General features: G+C 31.3%; 1 protein-coding gene across 1 annotated transcript in view; it reads right to left on the bottom strand.

The window, feature by feature from the left end:
- Nucleotides 1-14385, bottom strand: part of LOC118193487 (protein O-linked-mannose beta-1,2-N-acetylglucosaminyltransferase 1-like) — a 171380-nt gene that overhangs the window by 103345 nt on the left and 53650 nt on the right. The window contains exons 15-18 of the mRNA XM_035364591.2: nucleotides 11442-11568; nucleotides 8344-8455; nucleotides 3419-3574; nucleotides 1408-1602 (exon numbers count right to left, since the gene is read on the bottom strand). Of these exons, the coding sequence (XP_035220482.1) occupies nucleotides 1408-1602; nucleotides 3419-3574; nucleotides 8344-8455; nucleotides 11442-11568 (590 nt within the window). The remainder of the gene's footprint in view (nucleotides 1-1407; nucleotides 1603-3418; nucleotides 3575-8343; nucleotides 8456-11441; nucleotides 11569-14385) is intronic.

The following is a 14385-nucleotide window of genomic DNA, read 5'->3' as shown; positions in this document are numbered from 1 at the left end:
AAAGTAAAAAACAAGTAACAGATGTGGAAAATTTATCTTTTTTTGTTGCTGCCATTGTAATTCCGTACAGAAGCAACTAAAGATGCCATATCGAAGACCTTGCAGACAACTAAATGACTTCAAACGTGGTCGCATTGTAGAGTTGCGTGAAGCTGGCCGATCATACCGAGCAATAGGCCATCACCTGCAGCGTGCAGACACTGCTGTGCAAAGATGTTGGCAACAATGGTTGCTAGAAGGAAATTGGCAGTGAAATGAAGGCTCTGGAAGGCCAAGGAGCACAAATGCAAGGCAAGACATGATGATTGTTCGTCAGGCCCGAAGTGGCCCAACGGTATCATTGTTGACTATTCAACGCCCTACAGCTGTCATCAGACTGGCATCGTATAGTGTTCAGAGATGAATCCTGCTTCATTCTTGAAGCAGATGACCACCGTGTTCGTGTCTGGAGAGTATGGGTCCAGCGGTCACAATCAGCCTTTGCTTACAAAGGCACCCCTGGTGTGATGGTGTGGGGCGCTGCTTTTTATGATAGCAGGTCATCTTTAGTCATCCTCCATACATCGTTAACAGCTCAACGATATGTTAATACCATCCTGCAGCCGGTTGCATTACCCTTCATGGCATGCCAACCTGGGACCATTTTCCAACAAGATAATGGCAGGCCACACACCACTAACATATATCTGGCCTGTCTCCATACAGTTCATACTCTTCCTTGACCAGCAAAGTTACCAGACCTTTTGCCAATCAAGCATGTCTGGGACATGGTAGGCTGCCAGATTCGGGCACCACAAAATATCACAGTTCTGGAGCGACAACTGATGAATGCCTGGCAGAATGTGTCGTACGATGACATTAGGAACCTTTATACTCCTTGCCTTGACAAACTGGAGCATGCATAGTTGCCAGGGCTGGTTTGACCAACTACTAATTTGAACACTCAATGGGTGATTGTGAGCCTTGAACAGGTACTATGACCTTGATTTTTTAATCACCACTTCCTTCATGGTGCTTTTTTTTTTTCTTTAAGAGCAAATATTCATTCTCTTTCCCCCCCCCCTCCCCAAAAGAGCAATTTGAAATATTGATTTCTGAATTAGACAAACAACCCATAACACCCGATCAGATAAAAAAAATAACAATAATTTCTCTTCTAGATTTTTTAATTACACAGTAGTTCAAAAAATTAACATCCATATTATATTTTACATACTATTATCATATGCACTATTCGATTATTTCATAAAATTAGATTCTAGTATTCAGATTATTTTATTTCCACACACACAGTTACATGGAAATTATTATTATTAATTAATATTATTACTGAAACACACATTAACTGGCAACTCTCTCCTGATCAAAAACAAAGAAAGAATAAACAAAATGTTTTTGAGTACCTACTTTGATGTATTATTGATAAAGTGAGACAAATCTTCAATAAGTTTTTCATGCAAATGTTCCTTTACTTTCATGCACTGATTTAGGACCAAAGCATCAAATTCTAAAGGCACAGATGATGCCAGCAATATTTCAAGGTCATGATCATAATCTTCAAGAAACAATCTCTCTGGATTCTTAAGTAAAATATTTTGTTCACTAAAAAAATGAAAAAAAAATTAATACATAATTTCAAGAGCTGAATACAATTGTATTAAATCTTGTAATTTTTCCGAATATTATAAGATATTTTAAAGCAAAAAATTAAACATTAAACCTAATTTACTTAACTTCAGAGTTTAATAAGGACTTTAATAAATCTTAACAGTGAAACCTCTTTACAATGAACTTGCTTATAATGATTACCCCTACCCCACTCACCCAGAAATACTGAATGAAAGTTTTTCTCTTGCCCAATTCCTATACAGAATGTTAACTTATGTAGCTAGACTGAACTATCACACACATAAATGTCAGATATACCAGACTTCACCCATAACCTAAAGTGAAAAAACTTTTGTATTTTTTACAGTTTTTTCTTCAGGTTGAAGCTGAATTATCAGCCTTTGCATATACAGTAGAAGTCCAGAAATCCGCAAAGCTTGGGACCAGAGCTTGTGCGGATTTTAGAATTTTGCAGATTTCAGGATAGAAAAGATAAATCATAATATTCAGACTCAAAGTGCAAAATAAATAAGGCATATTAGATACATTTAATTCAATTATTATATACATTATTGCAATAATTTATATGCATTAAATTATTATTACATATATAAATTGATTATATTATTCATTGTATTATATGTACACAGCATCCACGTTTGCCAAATTCGCCTTATGCAAAGATTTCTGGTTTTGGATTCCGGTGTTAGAATCACTGTTGCTGTAAAATTTTAACAGCTTTTCTTTATTTTTTCGTATATCATATACACAATCGTGTCGCAATTCCATACCATTCTGCTATAAATCAAGGAGTGGCACCTGCCTCCATCTTTTGCAGAATTTGCACTTTTTGCATTACTGTCAATGCAACGTGTTTACGTTTTTCAATGTTGCAAGCAGTAAATTCATGAGTGTGTTTCTTGTCTGTCATTGTATTAGAAAGGGCTAAAATTTAAAATATTCTTAATTTATCCACAAAATATCTGGATAAAAAAAAAAAGGCAGCACTAAATAATCTCGAGAAATAACAGAACTCAGAAAATACAACAACGTGAATTATGAACTTGAAAGAAGAGTTGAGAGAATCGTCTGCTTTTTTACCTCAATGCAGATTAGAGGGAAAAAAACTTTTATTATGATGTCAATAATTTGGTATTTCGACTCATTATTATTCAGTAATTACGTCATCACTATTCAGTAAATATTTTTCTTCAATATTTCATACTCAAGGTTGCGGATTCCAGAACCTATAAACTGAATGTTTATATTTTGAGGGGCAACGTGGATTTTAGGAGTTGGCGGATTTCAGGTCGGCGGATTTTCGGTATTTGACTGTACAATCTAACTGCACCATGATATGTATTGCAAGAGTCTGAACCAAGGCATGATTGAATTTATCATGTATAAACACTATTACTTGGTGAAACTGAAAAATAATAATATTGATTGCAATTAATCCTCAATATAAATTATTTTCTAAAGATTAAATTAGAATTGTTATTCTCATCTCTTAATAGCTGTTCGATCTAAAAATTATTTACATTTCACTAATCAACTAATCAACACAATCAAAAATAACTTTTTATGATATAAACCATTTTCTTTTGTGGATCTGAACTAAAAATCCAGTCTCTTAAAAGTTTATTACAGTACAGTTTAACTGTGTTAATACTGGAACTAAATAAATCCTACATGTTGGAAGAAAATAGTTACAGTCTACTATAAAAAAGATACTTATTCACAACTCAGTACATGAGAATATTTTTAAAAGTAAACTTTTAACATTAATTCATGAAATTGCACAACATACTACGTAATAGTTCTATCATGTGACATAAAAATATGTGATGCATCTTGATTTGCATGTTTGCTTTTCATAGGAGCAGCTAAAGCAACACGGGATACATCCGGTATCAAACTGTCTCCAACTATTTTTGAAGAAATGTACAGAGGATCAATCAAATACCTAAAAGAAAATAGATTTTTAATAATATCAATAAAAAAGATTAACTGTGCACAATCTAAATAAAAAAATATTCAGGATAATTACCAAAGAATACAGATATCAATCTATTTTTTAATAATTTAAACTAAATCTGGTTTACAATTAACATATCATTACATTTAAGAAAAATCACTAACGTATTATACATATTTTATTTAACAAATCCAATTAAGCTGAAAAAAATTACTGCACCTTACTGTGATAAATAAGAAATATCATGAGCAAAAGAATTAAGATAACATGTTACTAATGATATGAAAGTGAATTCAAGAAAAAATAGCAGAAATTTAAAAAAGAGAATTACAGAAATAAAGATTAAGTCAAACACTCTTTAATAACTGATAGCTGAGACTCCCTATTATGCCTTTTATAAAGGCTGAACTCACTGCTCAGCAACAAAGTTGATGAGATGAGTTTTTTTTTTTTTTTTTTCGGGGGGGGGGGGGGGTCTTGCAACCTGAGAATATAAATAAGATTACATAATCAACATTTTTCTTCCCTGTGTTTAATTATATCAACCTGAAACAAGAACAGTGAAAAGATATTACTGCATATGCTTGAGCAATTAAATTTTAGCTATGATAGGGAGTGCTGTCACTTCAGAATTTTTCCCATGAAGAAAGTGATTGGATGATGTTAGACGAAATGTTCAAGAAAACTTTTTCTGAGCCCTGTGAAAGCCAGATGAGAGCAAAATCTCTTTTTGTTTTTAAGAAAAACCTGAATGATGATAGTAAAATGAACCAACTCCTGCTAGATAAAAAAAATCTCATTTCACTCATATCAATACAATTGTGAAAAGCCATCACAAGTAAGACTGAAGAACCTCCCCACCTCTGCAAAGGAAGAAGCCATCATCATCAAGGAAGTATCCCATCACGAAAGTCACACAATTCAACAGAAACCACAAATGAAAAATTACTAAACTGCTGATATTCCTGCTTGAACTGAGGAAAAGCAACGAAGGAAGCATGACACATCAATTAAATAATATGTTTAGTTTAAACGTAGTAATAGAAAAATTTAAGCCGAGAGAAGACCAGCACAATGTTTTCGCTGTCAGCAATGTGGCCATTTCCAGTTCTGTTGCAACAACCCCGTGAGAAGCGTGAAGTGCGGGACTCAACACCGTAGCAACTAGTGCATTATGTAACCTGAAGACAAACCAAAATGTATTTTTTGAGGACAAAACCATGTGAGCAGCTACAGAGGGTGTAGCGAATATAAGAAAAAATTCAAGAGGAAAAATTTCAAACCTCAACCTAAAGCTTCCGAATTTACAGAAGAAAATTTCCCCAGCACAAAAACAGCTCCTAATCCAGTTCAGAAAAATATACTTCAAGTCATGTACAGCAAAAAACTTAAAGGAAAAATCACTCCCTCACCGGAAGAGATAAACTGTGCAATAGCCTGGCTTAAATTTGAAAAAAATTAATGCCTCCATCATCTCCTTCCTCAGAAAAATTAAAACCGAGAAAAACTCAGCAGGAAAATTTCAAACTGGCTTTCAGGCAACGATGTTGCTCATCGAATTTGCCAAATCTGAAAATTAAGCAAAGTAATGCATGTGATCCAAGATGAACCAATAGCAATGCAGATAGTGCATAGCAGCAAAACTCTCAGTCTCCCTACAAATTAATCTGCTCTTTCTCTTTCTCTTTTAGATCAGCAGCAGTCTAACTGCTTTCTCGACTGACTTCTCACTAAAGTAGCTTTGTTTGTTTATGCAAAGTTTTATCTATGTGCATTGAGAATTTTTAATTCTCAATATCCCCCTACGTTATGGCAGGAAAGTTATGCTCTTTCTCCACGCATTATATAATTATATATAGGATGTGGTTTCAGCCCAGGCATCTGTTCCCATTTGTGTTTAGCACCTGAGTCTTCAGAATTTTTTAGCCTATAGCTTACAAATGTTAAAGCAATTTTTCCCTCACCTGTTCAGAAACATGGATAAGGAAAACTGTACATATGAGTGTGTGACTGTATGTTCCCCAACACTAACACACAACAATAATTAAGAGTCAATATGCTTGTAGAAAAGAGATACATTTAATACATATGTAACAAACAAACATAAATGCATGGTTTACAAATATTATAAAGTTAATACATCAGAAAAATTGCCTATTTTTGTCTCTAGCTAAATACAGACAAATCAAATTTGATGAAAATAGCTAAAAGTAAGAGTGCATTGTACCAAATTTCGTCATGCACTCTTAAGGTTTTCTAGTAATCTAAAATCACATTAGAAAAAACATTCATTTATTTTAAAATAGCATTAATTGTTATTTCAGAGTACCTTGATTTAACTAAGTCATGATTTCCTCTAAGAAAGATTTAATATTTTAAAATTTTCACACATTCTTCCCAATTTAAAAATTTTTTCACAAAACAAAAATGAAAAGAAATGGAATAATTTCTGAATTATTTTTTATTAAACTAATTTAATTAATTTTTCCATTCCAGACATGTTTATTTTAATAAATAAAATTAAATTAAATTAATGATTAGTTGCTGATATTTATAAAAACTCAATGGACATTCTTAAAAAAAAAGGACTAATTTAATTTAATATTACATAATATTTTAAATAATTAGTTTGTAATATTAAATTAAACAATTAATTCCTAATTTTTTTCTGGTGAATCATTGCCAAAAAGGTACAGATTCATTATCACTTTCAGCATCATGATAAATTAAATCATAATCAGAACCATTTAAAATAATGGAAACTCTCGTACTTTTTTTTTAACTTCTTCTCCAATGAAATCAGGAAAGTTAATTCATATTTGTTTACGATCCTTTCACTGCTAGTTTTCAAGTTCAAACATTGTATTTTATACCAAGTAATGTTTACTTCCAACCCTCCAGAGTAAAATATTTAAATATGCTCTTTGAAAAGCTCCCAAAGGTATTAAATGTTTGTAAGTTTGAAATTAATCCAAAAATTACAGCCATATATATTCATCTTTCTTACCATATTGACTGCCGAGGGGGTCACCGGTGGCCGGCACTTGGCTACAGTGTCGGGAGGGTTCTCCAGTGACCGGCGACGCAACCAATAGTAAAAATACATAATTAGAGTAAATATCGATACTGACAGATTTTTAAATAATGCCATTGTTACTATAATGGTTTGAAGATTAATAAATCGCAAAAATTATCTACAGTGCCTCGGGGGTCAACGGTGACCCCCGTCACAAAAAATACATTAAACATATTTATATAACTGATCTTATCTTCCGTAGATAATACTTGCACATAATATACACCGTATAATAAAAAAAATCATATTGGCGCCATGGGGTTAAAACCAAGTAAAATGCGTGCAGCAGCCAACGTGTTAAAAAAAAACGTCTTCACTCATTAAATTGGGTGGTTCCATCTAATATATCTAGTGTATTTTTTGCTAGAAGTATAGAAGTATAAAAGTACTAGGATTTTCATAAGAAAATTTTTGTATTTTTTCTCAAAAATATGCTAGGAAAAGAAGGATGCAAAATTTATAGTAGTAAAATGTACATGGATATAGACATGTGCATGAGTAGAAGCATGAGCAATAAGCATGGTTAAAATGTTGTAAAAGAATAGTATATTGCCCCCTAAAAAAGATAAGAATTTAAAGTTTACAAATTTATGAAAAGCGGTATTTAATGTAAAAAAAAATGTGAATTTCCTTAATATCACAATAATTAATTAAGGAGCATTTTAATTTTAAAATTCACAGTCAAATAATCAATAATATTAAGATAAAATAACATGCTAAACAAGTATTCCAGATATGAATTAATTTCTGGGGTATTTACAGGATTCCTCGCTGTGGTTTGATTTACATTGGTCAAACTAAGACAGCCTTGAAATTTTGTGTTATGGAACATGAGGCATATGTTAGGAAAAAGGAAACACAGAAGTCCTCTGTTTCCCAGCATTGTTGGTCCAAAAATCACACTTTCAATTTTTCTGCAGCCAAAATTATTTAGAAAACATCCTCCATTGGTGAATCAAAAAAGTCTTTCTGTTCTAGTTAATGACCCTAATTCAAATTCATCTTTGCTTTCAGCCTTTAAGGAAATTATGTTTCAGTTCTCATTTCATCACTTGATGGTGCCAGTAGCTTAACTCCTGACCAGCCATTCTTTCATTTGCGCTTTGGCACCTGAGGATGATGGTTGGTAAAACCACTGAAACTAGTCCTGTGAAAATTTGCAAATATAATGCTGATATTTGTTTGTTTGTTTGTTTGTTTGTTTGCTTGACTTCTAAATTAATATTATTCCAAATTAATAGGTTTAGTATTTAAGAAATAAAAATAAATTATTGTGCAAAATGTCTGTTTTGAAATAAAACAATGTTTTAACTCTGCAGTTCTTAAAATCTTCTCAAGATAGCTAAAAGCTGTATATAATAATAATAATAATAATAATTTTGGCTAATCATCATAAAATATATGAAAAATTCTATGACCTTTTAAGAAATATGCAGTCCAGCAAAACTGGTTTTAAAATATCTATTCGCAGCTGTACTTTTTAAGTGATAAAAAAAAAGATAATAACACTTTAAAAAATGAATAAACAATAATAATTGCATTAATTTTTATCTATTTTACAATTTATAAATGAGGAGTTGAAAAACATATTGAAAAAAAGTGGTATTTCAATAAAGCAGTTTTACTTTTATTAATTTTTATGTTACTAATAACAGATAAAAAGTTATGAATAAAAACATACTGTTTCTTACACCAGGAACGCTGGAAAAAATTTTTTCGAACCAGCACAGCTAAACTAGAGAATGATTCAGCCCGATATGAGAGTGATGGATCACCTGACACACTTTTAAAACCTAGGCAAGAATACACAGAAAAAAAAATTAAATATAAATATAATTATCACCTTATCACATATTACATAAGTAATACGGAATTTACATTTTAAAATAAACATATCTTTATTTTAATAGACATCATTTCTTTTTTTTAAATGGAAAGAAAAATATGAATAACTGCACTGTACACAAATAAAATAGTACTTAATAAAGTTATAATATACATTACAATTTAATGCATTAAAAATCATAATAAATATATGAAAAGGTTATCCCAAAATGAAAATTCCTTATTGTAAAGATCCCTTTTTTCGGGGGGGGGGGAGGGTACTAATCAATTATTTTTATTTTAAGAAATTTTCTTTTCCCTTTTGATTTCAATGTCTTGCCAGAATGTAAATTTAAATGATATATATGCAAATATCATATCAATGAGTTCGGAAACAATATCTAAGTAGCAGAATTTAAGATATAATAATATATAAGCAGTATAAAAGTTAGTAGTTAATAGTATAATAGTTAGCAGTATAATAATTAGTCACGTGTTTGAAAGTAACACTGAAGCTGAATATTTTGTACTAGCCACTTACTTTAATTTATATTCATATTCTAGACGCGGCTTTTCTCTGTGCAGCTGATAAAGCAGATTTAGATTGAAGTAGTAGCCAGTCATGCAGTTAAAATTTAATTCATTCCAAATGTACATATTGTTTGTGTTTAAATTACTTAGCCACAACTGGTGGTTAAATTGTAGGCACTGAGTGAGTGCATATTCTGTTCAATTAATTAAAATAAAAAGGTTATTATTAACTTCAATGGCAGTCAACTGCTTTTTTTAAGACATAGCGAGAATCTGCTATCTTGTCTTCAGTAGGATCTACATTTTATGCTCCCTAAACAAGTTAGAGTCTACATTATTTAACATATTAAATAAACTATTTAATACATGAAATAAATATCTTCATATTTTATTCTTCTTCTTTATGATATGCAACATTCTATTTATTTTTAGATAAATAAATAAATAAAATAAAAAATAAAGGAATTTATTATTAATTTATTGTTATTTTTTATGTTTATTTTATTATTATTATTTATTATTATTTCAATGTTTGATTTTCCTTTAATTTTACTTAGTTTGCAGAAATACTTCATAAGATAAATTCAATTCAAACTGAAATCCACAAATAATGAAAATTTAATAACTTAAAATTATCAATTAAAATTAACAAACATGTGAAAAATTCTGAAACAAAAATGGATAATTATAAATTTAACTTTTATATTAAAAATGTACAGTCACTATGATATTTCATTGTAACTGAAAGAGTAGTATATGAGGATATTTTTAAAGAAATTATCACCAAACATAGAATTTAATAGCTATAACAGATCTTGAAAGATATATATTACACTTTTTTAAATGATTACTTCTAAAGCATCCTCCATTAATGAGTAAATAAATGAAATAATCACTCACGTTTCTTTTATAAACTTACATTTAGAATTAACAAGAAAGTTCTTTTCAACTAAAAATTCTTTCTGAGCATATTACAACAATTAAGACCACAAGACATAAAGGAAATTAACTTCAAATTCAGATATCAACTTAAGATTAAAATTACTAACAATTGAATTTTAAATCACTTTTCTAGAACAATACAGTCCTTTTCTCTGACTAAAATAATTTTGCTTAAAATACACAGAACCATATTATACCTCAATGCAGCATTCACTCAAATACTAGCTTTACAGAAACAGATAAGCTTTGACCTAATAAAGCCCCATCATATAAAGTTAAAAAAAAATAGTTGCATCTAAAATGAATTGCATCACTATCAACAAATTTTCTTATAATTTTTTCTACAGCATCTTGATCCTTTCTGTGAAAATATATGAGGAATGTTTTGCTCATTTTCTTTCACTTATTTAGCTCATTATTTAGCCATATAGTAATACAGTATTTCAAATTTAAAAGTTAAATTAGATTGCTAGTTGACCAGCAATAAAGAATTCCTTTTAACTTTACTAAAAATGATTGGCTTTTTGTCATGCAATAGAAGAATATCTTTTACTGATTATCATAACTTCAAAGTATGGTAACTTAATTCAAACTTTTTTCATGAAATATTGTGAATAAATCTAATAGTTTTATGTTCCTATGGAATCCTGAGAAATTTTGAAATTCTTGCACATAAAAAATCAGTAAGAATATATGGGAATTGCAGGTTAAGATTCAAGTTTGCAAGGAAATAAACCTTATACGCTACACAATGGAATAAAATAAACCTTCAGTTTTCAATTACATAATCTAGTAAAATGAAATTTGTTTTTACGTACAGTGAAATGTTATTATAAAACAAACTGATTTAAAAATATGCTTATATATATATATATATATGCTTTAAATTTATATTTAAAAGTATGCTTATCCACAAACTCAAAAACATGAAATTGCATGTATTTTGAATCAGGAAACTCATAAATTTCACAAAGGTAATCATTTGTTGATTTTTATACACATAAAATGACATAGATCTATCCATTCATTAGTTAATAATTCATCAAAATTGTGATCGATTGTACCTATTATAGATGGTACAGGAAGAAGAGGAAGAACAAATTCAAAACACAAGTTTTTCAACTGATCTGTTAATATCTAATTGCTTGTAAATTATAATATGATTATGCACATCACCATGAGATACTCATTGGTATAACAACTCTGTTTCAATACTCAATTTTCAAGTGCACATTTTCTGCACAAAAACTTCTGGATGCAATCCATATTAAAAAATTGATATTTCTTAATTTTAGATTTAGCATAGCATTTATGCATATTAGTGAAAGGTTCTATTTGCACACATCTTCAATCACCTTCCTTAAACACGAAAAATTCTACATCATAAAACTAAAAGAAAATATTCTAATATTTTTTGCTTCCCAAGCTAAACTTTGTTTCAATTAATAGACATTACAGACACTAAAGGTAATAAATACATACCATTTTCATTCAGTGCTGATACAGATAAAATTGTTTGATCCATATGAAGTATGGATAATAGTTGCCCCATGTAAAAAAGGAAATCTGGAGCCAAAACTGCATTTTCTCCAATAAATATCACCTCTGACTGTAAAAATAATCTGATTTATACAAGTTTCATAACTTTTCAAATAGCATGTAACATAGACAAATAGAAAAAAACTTTCAAATAAAATTCATACACATGAGTATACAAAAATAAAAGCAAAAATACAGTAGAAGCCATAATAATTCCTATTTCGAATAGGGCCCACCAGTGGCCGAGCGGTAAAGTCGCTGAATACTGGCAGTTCGGTCCGAGGTTCGAATCTTGCGAACGGGCTGGCTGCATGGGCATTTTCGTGGTTTTCCCCATGTGTAATGTGTATATGAGCCAGTTTCTCTTAGAAAGTCCTCCACGAAGGCATCCCTCCCCTTAGGCAGATAGCCCTTGAGGCTTTGCCGTAATTAAATAACCTAACCTATTTTGAATAGACTTTGATACCATTATCCTACAATATTTTCTAAGCATTTTATACTCTACTCTTTCTAGCCTATTACACACAAATTTATTCACAAAATTACTAGAACTATATGTCATAAAATATGCCACTTTTAAGAAGGAAAAATTATTATTATTTCAATATACCATTTAAATTAATTACCAATTACCGTATTTCTTCAGTTTTCAAAAGGTTTAAAATACAGACATGTTTACTTACAACAAAATACAGCAACAATTATATCAAAGTAACAGTTATATTAGCAAATCAATACATCAAATTAACAATTATATTACAAAAGTAACAATTATATTGAAAGTTTCAAAAGTATATCACCAGTAGCTATTACCCACCTATTTAACGATTCTGGTGTTCCTGTGATTTGGAAAAAAGCAATTATTGTACCTATACATAAAATGTACAAACCACTTGATGATTTAAACAACTACCGCCCTATCTCACTGACAAGTGTTTTGTCTAAGATCACGGAAAGAATGATCAAGTCTCATCTATACTTGTATCTTGAAAATTATAACCTTTTGACACCCCAATGCATGCTAGATTTAGAAAATGTCAATTATTAAGCCAACAAGTTACTTTTTTAAGCCAGTCTATCAAGGATGCCCTAGCCCAGAGATGCTGTATTCTAGCTGTTTTTGTGAATTTTGAGGCTGCTTTTGATAGTGTTTGGCAACTCGTATGTATCTTAAAATTACAGACCCTGAATGTGTGCAACAGTATGGTTTCATGGATTAGGAATTTTCTTTTCCAGCACTTTCTTCCCACTTGTTTTGAAATTGCAGGCCTAGTTTTAAACACAACGAAACTGGCTTGCCAGAGGGTACTTATATTAGTCATACTTTATTCAATGCCTTTATTAATGATTTACGCGATACCTTGACCTCAATTGGGCTGTTTGATATAGTTCTTTTTGTGGATGACCTGCTATGTAGTGTTACACATTAAAAAAGAAAGTCAGGTTAAATAACATCCTGAATTTGACACTTGAAAGATTGGATTGGTGGTGTATGGAAAGTAATATGATAATAAATTTAGGGAACACTACTTGTTTACTTACACGCCTATCGAATTAATTTCCACTTTTCGTTGCCCTCTGTTGGTAACATGCTTTTGAGATTTGTCGTTTATAGAATTCGGTCGCTAAAAACGTAGCTGACTTATAACTGTTGTAATTCTTATTGTAAAGCTTATCTGTATTGCTGAACTATTACTAAATGTTTACGTGTGAATGTTATATTATTAAATGTATGTATGCAGTTTGGTTTGAATAGACTGAGAGTGGTTGGATTTATTAAGGATATTTAAAATCAAAACTACTTCATCCATTTTGGCGCCATTCTAATACGAGGAACGTAAACACTACTTCCCAATTCTTTACTTTAAACGGGCAACCCTTCGCACCTCAACTTTTTTAAAGGGATACTGTTTTGCAACATAATGATGTTTCAACTTATCTGGATGCTGCCCAACCGGTATAGTAGTTAGCATTTCTGACTGCTGTGCCGAAGGGCCTGGGTTCGAATTCTGGAGAAGGCATGGATGTTGGTAGATGTATAGTACCTGTGGGGCACGAGGGCACTCTAAATGTGCGGTGAGTCAAAAATCATCTCGAGAGGTTGGTAGGGGAAGAGGGATGGGATATGTTTGGACCTGTCTCCCTGGGATGCTCTTCATCAAAATTGGGGACGGAACTGAGTTAAATCACACAGTCACCTATAAAGTCCTCGAGGCTGTTATCAACAACAGGTGTTAACTTGCACTCCTTGCCATGAGGATTTTCATGGCTATAGCTTGAGCTGACTATAGCTCAGACAAGTGAGCATTAGTAGTTAAAGTAACAACAACCTATCTGGATTGCATCATTGATGGCAAATTAAAATGGACGAAGCACACTAAGCATATCATGTTAAGGGCAAAGAACAAACTCCCCATTCTTAAAAGGTTGGCAGGAGTTAAATGGGGGTGGAGTAGGACTACCCGGAATACACCCTACAAGTTATATATTCAGCGGGTTCTGAGTTATTGCAATAAAGTGTTGATCTCTGCCTCGGATAAAGTCTTAAAACTCCTTGATGCTTTTCAAAACCAGGTGCTATGCATAATCACTGAAGGAAGTTAAAGACTATTCCTGTGCTTGCTATGCAACTACTTTGTGACCAACAGCCAATGGATAATTTAATTCAGAAAAATGCAGCTATTCTTTTTACAATTATAGACTCTCAAATAAACCTTAAATAAACCTTTCTGGTGTGAATACAACAGTGGCAGAACACATAATCTAAAGCCTCAGGGGGGTTTCACCCAACGCATTTGTTAAAACGCCCACTATAATGCTATTGATGATGAACTACTATCTCTTGTGAGTCCACTGGAATACATGGTACTTGATGTCAAATCGGACT

Source organism: Stegodyphus dumicola, chromosome 3 (genome assembly GCF_044657685.1).
Source record: "Stegodyphus dumicola isolate Sdum_Otavi_A_Nest chromosome 3, ASM4465768v1".
In the NCBI taxonomy this organism is placed as follows: Eukaryota; Metazoa; Arthropoda; class Arachnida; order Araneae; family Eresidae; genus Stegodyphus; species Stegodyphus dumicola.
Note: the sequence above shows the minus strand (reverse complement) of the source record. Positions and strands in the feature narration are given on the sequence as shown.